This window comes from Pelophylax lessonae (genome assembly GCF_965119305.1).
Source record: "Pelophylax lessonae genome assembly, chromosome: 11".
NCBI classification, from domain to species: domain Eukaryota; kingdom Metazoa; phylum Chordata; class Amphibia; order Anura; family Ranidae; genus Pelophylax; species Pelophylax lessonae.
The window spans coordinates 200269701-200284613 of record NC_138778.1 but is presented as its reverse complement, the minus strand read 5'-3'; the positions used below and the strand labels follow the sequence as shown (position 1 = coordinate 200284613).

General features: G+C 43.2%; 1 protein-coding gene across 1 annotated transcript; it reads right to left on the bottom strand.

Annotated features, from left to right (window-relative positions):
- Positions 1-3903: 3903 nt before the first annotated feature.
- Positions 3904-14913, bottom strand: ADRM1 (ADRM1 26S proteasome ubiquitin receptor; the record flags this gene model as incomplete). The annotated part of the gene is made up of 9 exons (XM_082272979.1): positions 3904-4109; positions 5292-5394; positions 6494-6651; positions 7169-7419; positions 9136-9217; positions 10615-10701; positions 11877-12000; positions 14302-14418; positions 14701-14913. 9 exons carry the CDS (start codon positions 14911-14913, stop codon positions 4009-4011), a joined length of 1236 nt encoding a protein of 411 aa, XP_082129105.1. The 3' UTR covers positions 3904-4008.

Genomic DNA, 14913 nt, shown 5'->3' with positions numbered 1-14913 from the left:
TTTTTTTTTTAATAGCGAGAGAATGAAACTCTAACCCTTCCCCCCTCCTCTATACAAAACAAAATAATGTTTAGGCTGGAGTTGAGCTTTACGTTCGTCCTTTAAGGGAAACTATGTTTTAGTGAGTATACTTTTAAGTTATTGTGACATTTACCCAAAAGTAATTGTTGCTAAATATGTTCTATTTTATTGCTGTTCCAGATTTTAAAATACAATTTTGTAATTGTGCCCTCTAGTGGTCATCTTTCATGGCATGTAATTGGCTCCCCCACTTTAACAACTGTTGAGATAGGACTGGTTAGCCTGATAGAACTCTACTACTGAGGTATTTTGACAAATCCGTCCTCAGGTCCCACCAATGGGTTGTGTTATTAAAGATTATCTTACCTCCTGTGTAGAAGTGAGCATGTTATCATCTGCAATGAGTATTGGTCACCTCTGGGGACGGTCACAATACATGACCTGCTGGTGGAACGTAATGAGAGGTCTGAGAAGCATGGTCTGTTTCCTCTCAGGTCACACTGACCCAGCAGTAAAGTTTAGTGACTGTGCAGAACTACTAAGGCCCGTATTACACTTGTGATCCTGATCCTACAAAGTGCAGATTGAGGTGCTTTATGGTGTAACTCCATCGCTGTAAGAAAAGCAGCAAACTGTCATTGGCCAGTAATGGAGAGACGCCTGTCACCTGTGTTCAGCCAACATCTTTTGCCCCTTGGACATAGCACATCCCTCTCTCCCACCCACCTCACCCCCTGGTCACAGCACTCTCTGAGCTATCTCACCCCATTGTCCTTATTTACCACCCACCTCAACCCTTAGTCACAGCACATCACCCCCCCCCACCAACAAGCCCCTTGATCACAGGACTTCCCTCACTCCCCTGGTCACAGGCCAGCCCTCCCTCCTTAACCCCTGGTCACAGCATATCCCATTGGCCTCACATAACCCACAAACCTCATACACCCACCCCAGTGTTCGAGTGTAAGCTTGGGTGGTAAGAACCAGTTAAGTGGACCAAAAGTGATATCAAACCTCTGCCATCAGTTGAGTCATAGCTCCAAATCACAAGCAGCAGAGCTGTCCACCAAAGTCATTGTCCCAAGGCTAAGGTCTTCTCTTTCATAAAAGTGACCATCCAGGCAAGGGGCCCCAGTAGATAAACTAAAACCATTCACATGTATAAGCTGCTGAATAATGAAGTGCCATTTTCTGTAGCACTGTTTTCCTGGTTCATATTTATAGATGTTCCCGTCCTGCCTGGTTTCCAGCCATTGGACATTCATCCCAAGCACCCCAACAGGAGTGAGTGTCTCTGTTTGCAAAGCCAACCTGTTACCATAGGTGAAGGAAACTAGCCAGGATGGGAAAAGATGTGGCTGCAGCTGGTTAGAGATGTTTCTTCTTCTATATGAATTAGATGTACTTCTGAGATAGGATGAACAACCCCCGTGTGTAGCAGAGTGGATGGGAGCTGTACCCGGGGTGCTCCGAATAGAAATGCGTTGTTTGACTTTTTTTTTTTTGTCTGTTTGTTGAATGCTTTAGTATTTCTGAAAGAGGAACGCGTTGATGTTGAGTGTAGGCGATAGCTCAGAAGGTTAGAGCTCTGCCTGTGCTGCTGGAGACCTGAGTTCTAATCCCTCTGAGAGTGATTGGTGTCCCAGGTACTACACAGCACCTGAAGACCCTGCTGGTGTGGTAGAACAGTGGCCAATATTTCAGGCCCACTATCCTATCCCACCACTGCTGTGCAGTACCTGGGGTGAGGCCAATAAAAACCCTCAGTCCCACTTTTTGGAATGTATTTGCCATCCTTGGGGTCTACAAGTGCTTTCATGGATTCAAACTTGGGTCTACGGCACCATTGTCAACACTCTTACCTTCTGAGCTACTTGCCTCTGCTCAATAGATTAGGTGTTCAGAAGTATAAAGTCATTACAAATGCAAACCAATAAAGCAAGCTTCAAACCTGCGGCTTAAAACTCACATGAGGGCTATGGTCTGGCTGCTAAAAACAACACCTGAGCCAGCCAGCCCTTTCCAAACCCATGCACTTAATCAAGACTTAAGTAAGCAAAATGTGATTACTTACTCCTAAAACTCTACTGAGATTTGAACCAGCAACTTTGAAGCTAGGCTACTAAAGCTCTATGCCACAGCAAAGCTCTGGGTTTGGGTTTAGCAGCCAGCCCTTTGAACATGAAGACCTAGTAAATAAAATGATCTTTGATGCCACACATTCAATGTTGGCAATGGATAATGGGAGCCAGCCATGTATGTTGAATCGTAGGGGTAGAGGCTCTACATTCTATAGGGTATTGATGACTTTTAGAAAATATACCCTTTTCTGTCTACCTATTATGGGAGTGTTTGCACAGTAACCTCAATGCTGGATCATCTACTGATTTGTAGTCTCTTGAGCCAGCACTGGGATTCAAACCCAGGTCTACAAAAATTAAAGTCATGTGTACTAACACTGTGAGCCATTGGCCAGCTTGGTGAGATAGGGTTTTTTCACATATATGAATATATCAAGTTGTATCAAGCATACAACTTGTTCATTCATTCTAAAATGCATCTTCCATGGAGTTGCGCAGACTTTATTTTGAATTCCAGCATTTGCAGTTATTTATCCATTTGCACTTTTCCGACTCTGAGAAATATCAGCCGCAATATTCACAGGTGGTCCATAGAGGAGTCAGCCATAGTGTGGGAGGTGCTCCATCCAGTTCTGGTCCAATGGCAGGGGATCATAGCACATTCCTCCCTGGTTGGGTTAGGGGCTGCTGGGGGGGTTATATTTGATTGAAAGGAGCATCTAATGTAAAAGATCAGGCATTTAAATTTCTTAGGGAATTATTCAAAGGTCTTTGCGCCATTTTTGTTACATTAGGAAAATGAAGCAGAAAAAAAAAATGTAAGGATTATTTTAGTTGTGTGCGTTTCACATGTACCCCCCCCCCCCCTTAAAATATAAATAAAAGGTTTGTCCTTAGATGTTCTGTAAAGTAAGAAACCTACATTTTCTATTATGCCAGCACATAGTGGACAGGCTTCACATTAAAGTTTACAGTGTGCTAACTACTACAGTTTTATAGAACTTTTATATGTAGTTTTATAGAACTACATATAAAATGAAAGCTGCAATCCAATTGGTTACTACTGGCAGGCAACCCTGTACTGGAGCACTGGGCATCTACTCAAATACCCAAGAAAATATATACTGTACATGTTTTGGGATATATAATAGTTTATGGGGTCAAAAAAGTCCTGTGAAGATATTTATTACAATGTCCCCAGCTTTTTGTTCTTCCTGTGGTAGTCCTGCGTGAAATATTTTTAATAAAATATAATTATATATATATTTAAAGTCTATTTCAGTCACTGATTTCACCTCTGCACTTACATGTTAAATGTGTGTGTATACATGCATGTGTATAAAATGTTTAAAGTACACAAAACACTCTCTAACACTTCATCAATGTATATTTAGAGGCAAGAATCTCCAATGCAGGCAGCCATCTTGTGAGCGGCGCCACCAGGGGTCAATGACATTACTGGGTTACGGTTTAAGGATTCGGTGACTTCATTGGCTCCTATAGGCAGTTCTTCTCAGCAAGGACCTGGACTGCTACTGAACACATCAGCTACTTAACAATATAATATATGGCTGCCCTTTAAACTCGTTGTCATGGCCACAGTAACCATTTAAATTTTTAAAATAAAAGGTAACACTCGCCTGATTTTAGTTTCCTGATGGAGATGTGTAAATGAAAATGGTACAAATTTGTCTCTCTAAAATAAAAAGCACACTTTCTTGATAATGTCACGTGTGGTTATTTGCACAGAAAGCCATGGAAGTGAAGAAATGAATAGCTTGGAAGACAATGATCGTTGTTCAGCAGATAGAACGGTTTATTAAACATGGAAAGGACATACAAGTGGGTTATAAAGCCAGGCTTAAGCACATTATTCCATTCTGCAGCAAAGAGAGAAGCTTAGATTTCAGTCTAAACTCATGTCTTCTTCTTCCTCCTTCTTCTCTTTGGAGTCTCTCTCTTTCTGAGAAGAAGTATTCTGCATGGCCTTGGCAAACGCCTCAATGTCTGTGGAGGAGAAAGAAAAAGTAAACTTTTCAGTATTCTAATCCTCCCCCTTTCATTTACTTTTATTCTGATGGACCCTCTTCCTGCCGCTATTCTCAGGTGAGGGTGACATTTCACTCTTCTCCCAGCCTCCTGGTGGGATATCAGCATCACCTATCCCAGGGGGCATTCCTTTCCATTGCTCTATGAATGGTGGAAAGTAATTCCTCCTCAGGTATGTGACAGCGGTACGTCAGGAGGTGTTACTAGGAAATCTGTACCAAGTGCAATAAGTAGGCTACCATTTCTAACCTCCTCTTATAAATTCTACCTCTCTCTGGTTCTAATATTTTTTGAAAATTATCCAGAAGTAGTTAAAAGGGAGTTAATTAACCCATTCCTGGCCCCTCAAAGCAAACACTTTAAATGGGAAGTTTGCTCCATCTCCTGGTATTTTGACCCAACCAGGTGATCTCTGGGATTGGCTGTCACAGTGGTCATATGATCAGGAGTCTGGCCCAATAGCATTCGATCACGGACTGGAAGCACACAGTGAGCATGCTTCTCGCCACAGACACATAAGCCACCATGAACATGTGGGCATTAAGGCTCTCCCTCCATGCTGCCACACATATGCATTACTGTTATCAGTCTTGACACCTAGGAGGTAATGTACTTAAAACTGCCTGGTGCAAAATCTTGTGCAGCTCTGCATATAAACCAATTAGATTACAGGTTTTATTGTCAAAGCCTAATTGAACATGTAGAAGCTGGTTGGCTACTATGAACTCTATGCTCCAGTTTTAGTAAAGCTCCCCCCTGCCCTCCCCAGTGTCATTCAACAGAGGACTGGAGACGAACTCAGTGCAGGGCACTACAGGCCAACCCCTGTCAGTATGGCACCTTACACTCATACACTGATGTAAGGAGTGGTGCTGATACTCAGCAGTACCTCTTCTCCCCCACATAATGTCCAGTTTGAATGACGCCCAGCATCATTTTACCCAGAAGACATGTGGCCATGACATGTGAGGCTCCCACCTGCCAAAAAAAATGGTTGAGACTCCTAGAAATTCTTCAGTAGCAGATTTGGACGAATAAAGTGCAACTAAAATCTGTTTGCATACTAGAGCATGTGAGCACTAAAAAAAAGTATAAAATAGTTAATTCAGCCCCTCTGGGAAAACAACCCACAACTTTTACCTCCTTTATTGGCAGCATCCACAGCCTCTGCAGGCAGCCCAAACTGGCTCATCAATGGACCCAACTGGCAGGAAGCAAGAGCAGCACTGAACATACTCAGAGCCTGGAAGAGAGAAATGTCATTATAGAACAGAGTGCTGCCATTATGGAGACATCCATCTAGTTTTCGCACAATTCAATTTAGACAATTTCAAAAGTGTCCCTGGAACAGAATGGGGGAGTTTGTGGAATGAACTAAAATGGCAGAGTGGTGTGCAGGGGCTGGAGGATGCAGAGGGGAGAAGATTGTCAATGTAGAGTGTAATGTGCAGGTGGGAGAAGGAATGAGAGGTCAGCAGTCTCTGAAAGAGAATTGACATGGCCAACAAAATTTGCATATATTATATATACATACACACCTCCTCGGACAGGAGCAATGGCAGGATAATTGCTGCAGCCATGACCCTGGTATTCTTTGGGTGATGGTTTTTCTGGTAAGTAATCCCAGTGGCTCTACAATCACTTTTACAGGCAGCAGAAGGCGGCACCACCTTTCCTGGGCTCTCCAGTCCCACCAGGGAGCCCAGGAGAGGTGTGATCTGTTGCATCGGGAAGACTGGGATGAAGTTCTGTTCTTCCTCCACCTCTGATGTCAGAAGCAACAAGGATTTCGTCACTTCTCTTTTCCAGCTTGTAAAGCAATCAAACTGATCTTGGGTTGATCAGATGCTTTGGAGAAGAACCCAGATCTCGCCATAAAGAGGACCTGTAAATGGCCCATGCTATTTTACAAGGGATGCCGTTCATCCCTTGTAATAGCAGTAAAAGTTCAATAACAAATAAAGACAATGAACAAAAAAATTACATTTTAAATAAAATATGTAACAAAAATAAAATTAAAATAAACGTAAAGCGCCCGTCCTACACACATATGTAAACAGTGATTGCATCACACGTGAAGTATTGTCACGAATGCGGATGTCTATAGACATCTGTGCATGAACCCGCACAGATGTCTCTCAAATCGCCCCTGAACTCGCACTGAAATGCGGTTTGAAATTGTGCGAGTTCAGCTGAACTCACACGATTTCAAACCAGCTTTCCGGGTGAACCTAGGCTTAAAGTTCATGTATGTATGCTTAGTAATCTGGTTTGAGCGCTACAGCAAAAATTTCAAATAAATCAAAAGGGTCAGTCTGATCATTACAGAACGGTCAACTCACCTGCTGAAACTGAGGAGAGGTAAGTGTGTTCTGGATCTCCTCTGCAGTTTGCGGCAAGGACTCTCCAGATGGGAGGTAAGGCATTAATCTCTCCTGAACTTCTGGGTTAGCCAGGATAGGAGCCATGATTTCTGGAGTGAGAACACTGGCCAGGTCCACTGTGTACATTAAATGAGAAGCACATATAAAAAAGCCAACTTTTATTCTATTTACATTGCATCGATATTCTACAGGACTACATGATGTACATAAAACTGTTAACATCAAGTCTTCGAAACCTAAGGAGCTTACAGTCTCTTGACCCCAATTCAGTTTAGAAGCGTGCAAACTCTAGGGTCAATCTGATAATCTACTATATTATTGGTTGCAGGAGTAAACCATAGGTTCACAAACACAAGGACATCCATCACTATATGTCAGGAAGGCATTAGCTAAACACTTTGTAAATTAATTATTCATCTTTAAGCTTAAAAGTAAAACTCTATTTTGCTCATTTAGGGCAAAGTAATAATTTCCTTCCTACCTGATGTACAAAGCTGGCAGGTACCAGCTTACAAAACACACTAGCATTTCATGGGGTTAGCCTTTCACAGTAAATCAACTGACCCAATACACAGTTTTTGAAAACTTTAGAACACTGGGGGGGAAATTAGTCCTCATCACTGGAGCAGTTACCTTGTTGGCCACCCTCCGCTGTGGCAGGCACATTCATGGTCGCTAGGATGTTCTGCAGGTCACTTAGCTGGATGGGCTGTGTAGGGCTTGTAGCAGCGCTGGCACCATTGCTGGAGCTCACCACAGGGCTGGGCGTTGCTGCAGGCGCTGCTGCAGTAGCAGCAGCAGCAGCTGGAGCAGCTGGTGTAGTGGTGGTTCTTGTGGAAGACGTAGTGGATGACGGAGTCACAGCTGCTGACTGGCTGCGAGAACTACAAAAAGGACAAAAAAATTGAAAAATCGGGTATAAAATGAAAACTGTATAGGAAAAATACATTTGCAGAGGTTCCATTGAGGGTAAAGCTATCGCTAAATTGGGGTGCTTTATCTGTAATATCAAAGAAAACCTGTTCAGAGCTCCCCAATAATTCAGTGTGCAATAAAAAAACATTTACATGTTGCTTTGTTTAAGTAGATCAGGCATCACTAAATGGCGGCCCGAGTCCGGCCCCCATCACTCTCCCTCCCGGACTGCAGCGGTCGCGCCATTTAGGAGCCTGTTGTCCTTTCAGCTGTCATGCTTTCTTTGCCGAACCGACAGCGTGAGGCAGGACAGTTCTTGAGGGAGGGCGGGAACTGCCTGATGGTAAACAAGCCAGTGATTGGTTGCCAAGATGAAGGGCAGTCTAAGCAACCAATCACCATCTTGCAGCTTCCTTCCTCCATTCAGACCTGCTATGCCTCGAGTCCTCCTGTCTGTGTAAGGTAGGGAAGACGTAGACGTACTGTAGGAAGGGGGAGAGACACTGAGTACTGCAAAGAAGAGGACTCTAGTGTGTGTGCCCGCGTGGGGGCTGAGGACTCTAATGTGGGGGGGGGGGGAATGGGGGTTAAGGCTGAGTACTGTAAAGAGGGGAACTGAATACTATAATGGGGGGGGGGGGGGCATGAGGACTGTAATATGTGGGATATGAGTACTGTAATGAAGGGGCTAAGAAGGGTGTTGATGTTAGGGGGTATGAGAACACAAGGGGGGATCTTGATGTGAAGGGAAGGGAACTGTGATGTGCAGTGGACACTGTGGAACTGATGCAAGGATGGGATTGTGATATGGGGCTCAGTTCAGATCTGTGCATGCGCATGTCACAGGTAGGTCAGCCCATTCATTTTAATGGGCTGCACTACACATAAGAAATGCAGGGAAACAAGTCCCTGGCCCTTTTTTTAAATTGCGCAGCACCAAGCTGTGCTGAAGTGTGGCGTGTTCCTCTGTGGGCCGGGGACATGTGCAATTTCACCTGCATTCCCCAGCTGCAGAGATGTAAAGGATCTGAATCAAATCACAAACATGTGATTCGTACTTCCGCTGGAAGAAGTTTTTACTAAGCGGACCTCCATGAATTTTAATTCAGTACCCCTGAAGTAGATGAATATCACAGGCAGCATGTGGTGACAGGTGCACAAGGCCGGTAGAACCCCTTACTCAAATTGTAGGACATTTGACTATAATGTGTATGGTGTTGGGGACTCATGTGGATGCTCCAAAAGTTCCTTGTAAAGTTTAAAACAGGAGATGTCAGTTGTCCTAAAGTAAATCCTTCTGCAGTAAAAAGAGACTGATTTGCACCCAACAGAATAGGTCCGGTCCATCTGGCCTGTATCTCCAGCTGAAGAAAACGATCAGGACTGATGGGCCATACACACTATAAGATTTTCTGAAGACTTTTTCCTTTAGATTTACAAAAAACATATAATATGAGGTCAAACCTAAACACTTTCAATTTGTATGCAATCTGGCAGGCCCTTGCACTACATAGAAAAGGTAAATCTGAAGGAAAAAGTCTTCAGAAAATCTTATAGTGTGTATGGCCCTTGAGACCTGCATGACAAAAAAAAGGTACACTGAACTGTGCCTACATAAACACACCCACACGCCTCAGATTACTACTAAGGTGATCCTGTCAATGTAGATAAAACATTCATCTTACCTGGAAGAAGAGCTGCTTGTTGTAGGACCTCCACTGCCCAACAAACTGGCCAATCCTGGACCGGTCAGAGCTCCTAACCCACCTGTGAGAGACAGCAATGTATAATTATACACAACTGACACTTCCTGCCAACACAGAAATACAAATATAAATGAACTGACAAGACCTAACCTGAGATGATCAATTTTACTATGTTAGTTCACACATAAAAGAAATATTTAAACCACTTGCCGACCACCCCATACCATATTTACTGCACAGTGGGAGCTGATCAGCAAGTCCCACGGACCCACCGATCATTCAGGACACTAACAATGCCAGTCAGCCTATGTAAACAATGCAGATTGTCATTCTGTCTTCTGACATTGATCCTGTGTTCCTGCTAAGCAGAAACACCGATCCATGTCTTCTAGTAAAATCACCTCCCCCACTATACTGAAACATTAGCTAGACACACATTTAAACCTTTGATTGCCCCCGATGTTAACCCCTTCCCAGCCAGTGTCATTAGTACAGTGATCGTGAACATGTTTTTTCCTGATGTGTTGAAAGCAGGAAAAAAAAAAAATGGGCAAATCCAAAGGATCTGAGCAACTCTGACGAGGGCTGACTGGATGAGAGCAACTCCAAAACTGCAGCTCTTGTGAGATGTTCCCGGTCTGCAGTGGTCAGGACCGACCAAAAATGGTCCAAAGAAGAAAAACCGGCGAACAGACATGAAGGTCATAGGCGGCCAATGCTCATTGATTGAGATGGAGAGGGAAGACTGGCCCATGTAGTCTGATCCAATAGAAGAGCTTCTGTAGTTAAAACTGCTGAAAAAAAAAAATGATGCTGGTACCAACAGAAAGGAGTCAGAACATACAGCGCATCACAGTTTGCTGTGTAGCCGCGGACCGGTTGGGGTGCCCATGCTGACCAGTGTCCACAGCCAAAAGCACCTACAATGGGCATGTAAGCATCAGAACTGGACCACAGCGCAATGGAAGAAGGTGGTCTGGTCTGATAAATCACGTTTTCTTTTACATCATGTGAATGGCCGGGTGTGTGGGCCACCTGGGGAAGAGATGGCACCAGGATGCACTATGAGCAAGTCGCCGGAGGCAGGAACCACAGCATTACTTCAGAGGACTAGCGAAGTCCATGCCTTAATGGTTCAGGACTATTTCAGCGGCAAAAGGGGGACATACACAATTTTAGGTGGGTGGTCATAATGTTATGGTTGATCGCTGTAGAACTGTTTTGTGTTGACTAATGGCTGTAGTAGGGTAACTTTTTTCTGTTACATGTGCCAAAACAAAACTCATCTGAATTCCTGCAGATAAGTAGTTATTATCTCTGGCAGCCAATTATCATGTCCAAACACTGGACTTGCATTATCATTTGTGACAGTGTTGGCACTTTCTGCAGTCGCAATAATTGGGAACAGGAGGTCAGAGATTGTGCTAATCTGGTGAGCGAAAACAGCCGCATACTTACCAAGCCCCCCCAGGCCAGTGGGTCCAATAAGCTGCATCAGTTGGTTATGGCTCATATTTCCCAGCAGGCTTTGCAGGCCTCCTTCTCCTATGAGACAAAACAAACACGAGAAAAAAAGTTATATCAGCTTCACAACATTTCTCAGGCACAGGGCAATGTAAAGATTAAAGAGACTATATAATAATGCTATATACAGGCATTAGTGACCACAATGGGGTGGATTTACTAAAGGAAAATGGATTGTTCACTTTGCAAGTCCAGTTGCACTAATTTTCCCCAGAAAATGTAAAGAACACCCAATCAGGTGTAAGAAAAATAAAAACAGCAGCATTTTAGCTTGCACATTATTGGATGAATAGAGTCAATTTGCCTTTAGTAAATCCACCCCAATGTGTCCTCTTAGCAAACAGAGGTACGCCCCCTCCTCAATGACCTCTAATAGTTCAGTTAGTATTAGGGTTAGTACAATAATGTAAGGGAGTGAAATCCCTACAAAACAATTGTTCTGGCTTCTCCAAGTTAAGAAATCCAATTGGTTGATATGGAGTACCTTCTATGTGCATTAAACAATGCACAGCATAAAAATTACTTGGGTGAGGTAAAAGGTTAACTCTGCAAGGACTTTTCAACATTACACACAGAAGTAATGGACCCAGCGTCATTCAACCCCCTTCCTTTAATGTACAGTGTCATGGGTCCATGTCCTGAGAGTATGTCACAACGGGTCCTAGACTCACATACAAACATGAAGAGAACGGAGCCGACGTCTTCAGCTGATTTAAGGGCTGCTCAGAGCACCTTACGGCATCACCATACCAACCTGAAGACGTCTGAAAAAAGTACTAGATAAACTCTGCCTTCTTACTCCACTACTTTTGCATTTGTTTTCTCTAAGAATGTCACACTGATGTTCTGACTTAATGTATAGTTATTTACACCCACTGTACAAACACATATTACTAAAGGTGCTCTTTAATGTTTGCAAAGGCTTTAAAAGCAGTCCGATGAAAAAAAAAAAAAAAAAACACCACGATGACCACCTGTTCCCATCATTACACATACACATCATTACACACATACTGCTGTGAGATCTGTATGGATTTAATAGTGCGTAACCAGGAAAGAAGTGAGGAAAACTCTTCCATTGGGAGATAAAGCCAGCTGTAAAAAAGCACTAAGGAAGTAATCTTCTCCCCAATAGTTGAGATCTACAACATGTTATATTTGTGGACAAGTAAAATATAATATAATGGGATATTCACCTCCCAGGGCTGAAAGCTCATGGCCTCCACTGCCACTTCCACCCAGTGCTCCAGGCATAGGGGGGTTATTGAGATACTCGTTCACCTTGCGGCAGTACTCTTCATCCTTATCAGTCTTGGGTTCCTAGAAAATAAAAAAATACAATATTCTTCATCTACATCAAGAACTTCGTTATATACTATACATCAAGAAAGTAAAAAGTATGCAGAGCCCGCAGCTTCCTTTGTTATTGTTTTATCTCAATGTATCACTACACTGCTCTGGTCCTCCCTGTTCTTCCAATCAGCACAAACCCTTTTTCAGATTCCTGTGCATGAAACATGCTAGGGAGACAGCACTGTGCAATACAGAAAAGACCAACTGCAAATATTTAAAAGTACCATCATTGAATCAATAAATTGCTAAACTAAAAAGGCAGAGCACACATTCCATCAATCTTGCTTATATCTCAATGGAGTGCTTGCAGGACAGAGTGACAGGCTGGTGTACATCAACACCCTTCACATCTACTGATGCCACTGGACTTTTAAGATAGCAGCATTTAGATTTCAGCAAAACCTGTATAGTGCTGTTAATGCTGATTTGGTGTAGGTTGTGGGGGGGTCGTCATTTTCATGCTGGCTTCACTATCTACAGAGTCAATGACCTAGAGCAAGCATGCAAGCCACTGAAGTCTGAAAGGGCTAAATGCCTGTATACTAGTTCTGTGAAAGTGACTCATTAGGGAGAGAAGCTAGGATATGAGCCCCACAACCTGTGACATAAATAAAGCGATAATGACCCTAGATTTTGCTATACTATTAATTTAATGTGTTAAAAATAATTCTATATAGGACGTAAAAATAATCACCAGTATTCAAATTGTCAACACCAAGATACAGCTACACAATGACAGCTTTGCATGCCAACATTGCAAAAGACTTTAGTGGTGACTAGAGATGGACTCAGGCTTGTTCGGGATCCAAGTCCTAACCCACATGCCCGATCCCGCCAAGAAGCCGACACTGCACACCACTAATCATAGGTAGTGAGACATTTCCTGGTCCGCAGCTGCACAGATACAAAAGGGGGGGGGGGGGGGGGGGAGAATGGGACTTTAAATGAGCTTACAAAAAATATTGTATCTCCATCCCTAAATCGAAAAAACAAAAGGAAGGTTGGGACTTTGAGTGAGGTGTGTGTGTCAAACATGACCATATAACACGGGTAAAGATACATGCAAAATAAACCAATACACATACGATAAAATCAAGACTGTGGACCAGTTTAATTGTATGGCAAAGATGGTAAAGAAATATATAATAAAATAATCAATTATGACATACATTGGCCGATTAGGCCCCGTTACTGGATATCTCCAATGTCATTTTTACATGTACTGTACTCTTTCTGAAGATTGTCGATTGTGCCAGCTCCTGAAGAAGTGTAATAAACACGAAACGCGTAGAGCACATGTGCATATATGTATACAATCTCTATGTAGGTTTATTGTTGGTTCTTGTATTGTCATGTATTTTTGCACATTTTTCAACATGCGTTGGTCAATTCTGAGCCCATTTTATGCATCCACTGTCTGTATTCTTTACCATCTTTGCCATACAATTAAACTGGTCCACATTCTAGACTTTATCGTATGTGTATTGATTTATTTTGCATGTATTTTTACTCTAATGTTATATGGTCATGTTTGACACACACACCTCACTCAAAGTCCCAACCTTCCTTTTGCAGCTGCACAGATCGGCAAATGTCTCACTGCCTGTGATTAGCGGTGTGCAGTGTCGGCTTCCTGCCGGGATTGGGACTAGGATCCTGAACATACCTGAACCCATCTGTAGTGGCGACCTGCTTTGACTCTGTAGATGGGATGTAAAGTACCTACTAACACTCTCCAAAGAACGCCTCTGTACCCAACCCCTCCCCCACATTAACTAGGCCATGTATCTCTCATCAAGAGGATGGTATCATTCTAACTGATGGAACATTGTATAAGGAGAATAACAGTGAAAGCTCCCACCAAGGTTAACTTTTCCTGGTAGATCTCCGATAACGTACGATATACCAAGGAGGAACTTTCGTCACAGTATTGGCTGCAATGTTTATGAACTGATAATAGAACTGTTGCACAGCTATATAGGAGTTAAAAAACCAATATCTTTTTTAGGCTTTGGTCATACTGAATCAGATTTTTAAATCGTCAGTGCGACTTCATGCAAGTCACACCTGAACTTGCAAAGAGTAGTACAGGAACTACTTTCAAAAATCGATGCGACTCCGATAGGAGTCAGAGTTTCACTGATTTGATCGCTTCCATTGAGGACAATAGAGTGAAACTCGTTTTGCAATTTGAAATTATCAAAAACGCATGACAAGTCTCACCGATGTGACCGGGGGCTTAATGACAGAGTGATACTAGCGACTGACCTGCATCCAAAAAAACAGTCTCTTGGAGCCAGCCTTAAATTTAAGCACGTACACGCGCCCAGTAGTGCACTGGGCCACTCTCTTGAACTCGCAGTCATCGGGAAATATAATCAGATCCTGAAAGAGAACACAAGGGTCAATATCGCAGCTTGTTAAGGGTAAGAGAAAGAAGATATTGGCTGCAGAAAGTACAATGCACCCTGGGAAAACGCATACCTGCCAGGCACAGCGTGACTTTTTAAAAAGCCTCTACTTTCTGCTACAGTCAGCCGCCGAACCAAGCAGCTTAATTGCTTGTGGATAAATGGCCGTACATGGTTCAAATAACCTTTCATTGTAGGGAAAAGACTATTGACTAGAGAAGATCACGTCCTCCCCACCCCCGCCCGTACAACTTACATCATCTACATTCCCAGATGTTCTATCCTTCCAGCAGAAGTGGATTAGGGAGTCATCAGTCTGCTGGATGTAAACAAGTCCCTTCCTTTTGTCAGGGGTCACGGTGCTTCCTTTCAAGGACATCTTCCCAGCCCGAAATTCCACCAGGTACTTGCTGGAGGACCCGCGGGATCCGGGCACCAGACTTGGAAACAGGGCTCCTGACGACGACAT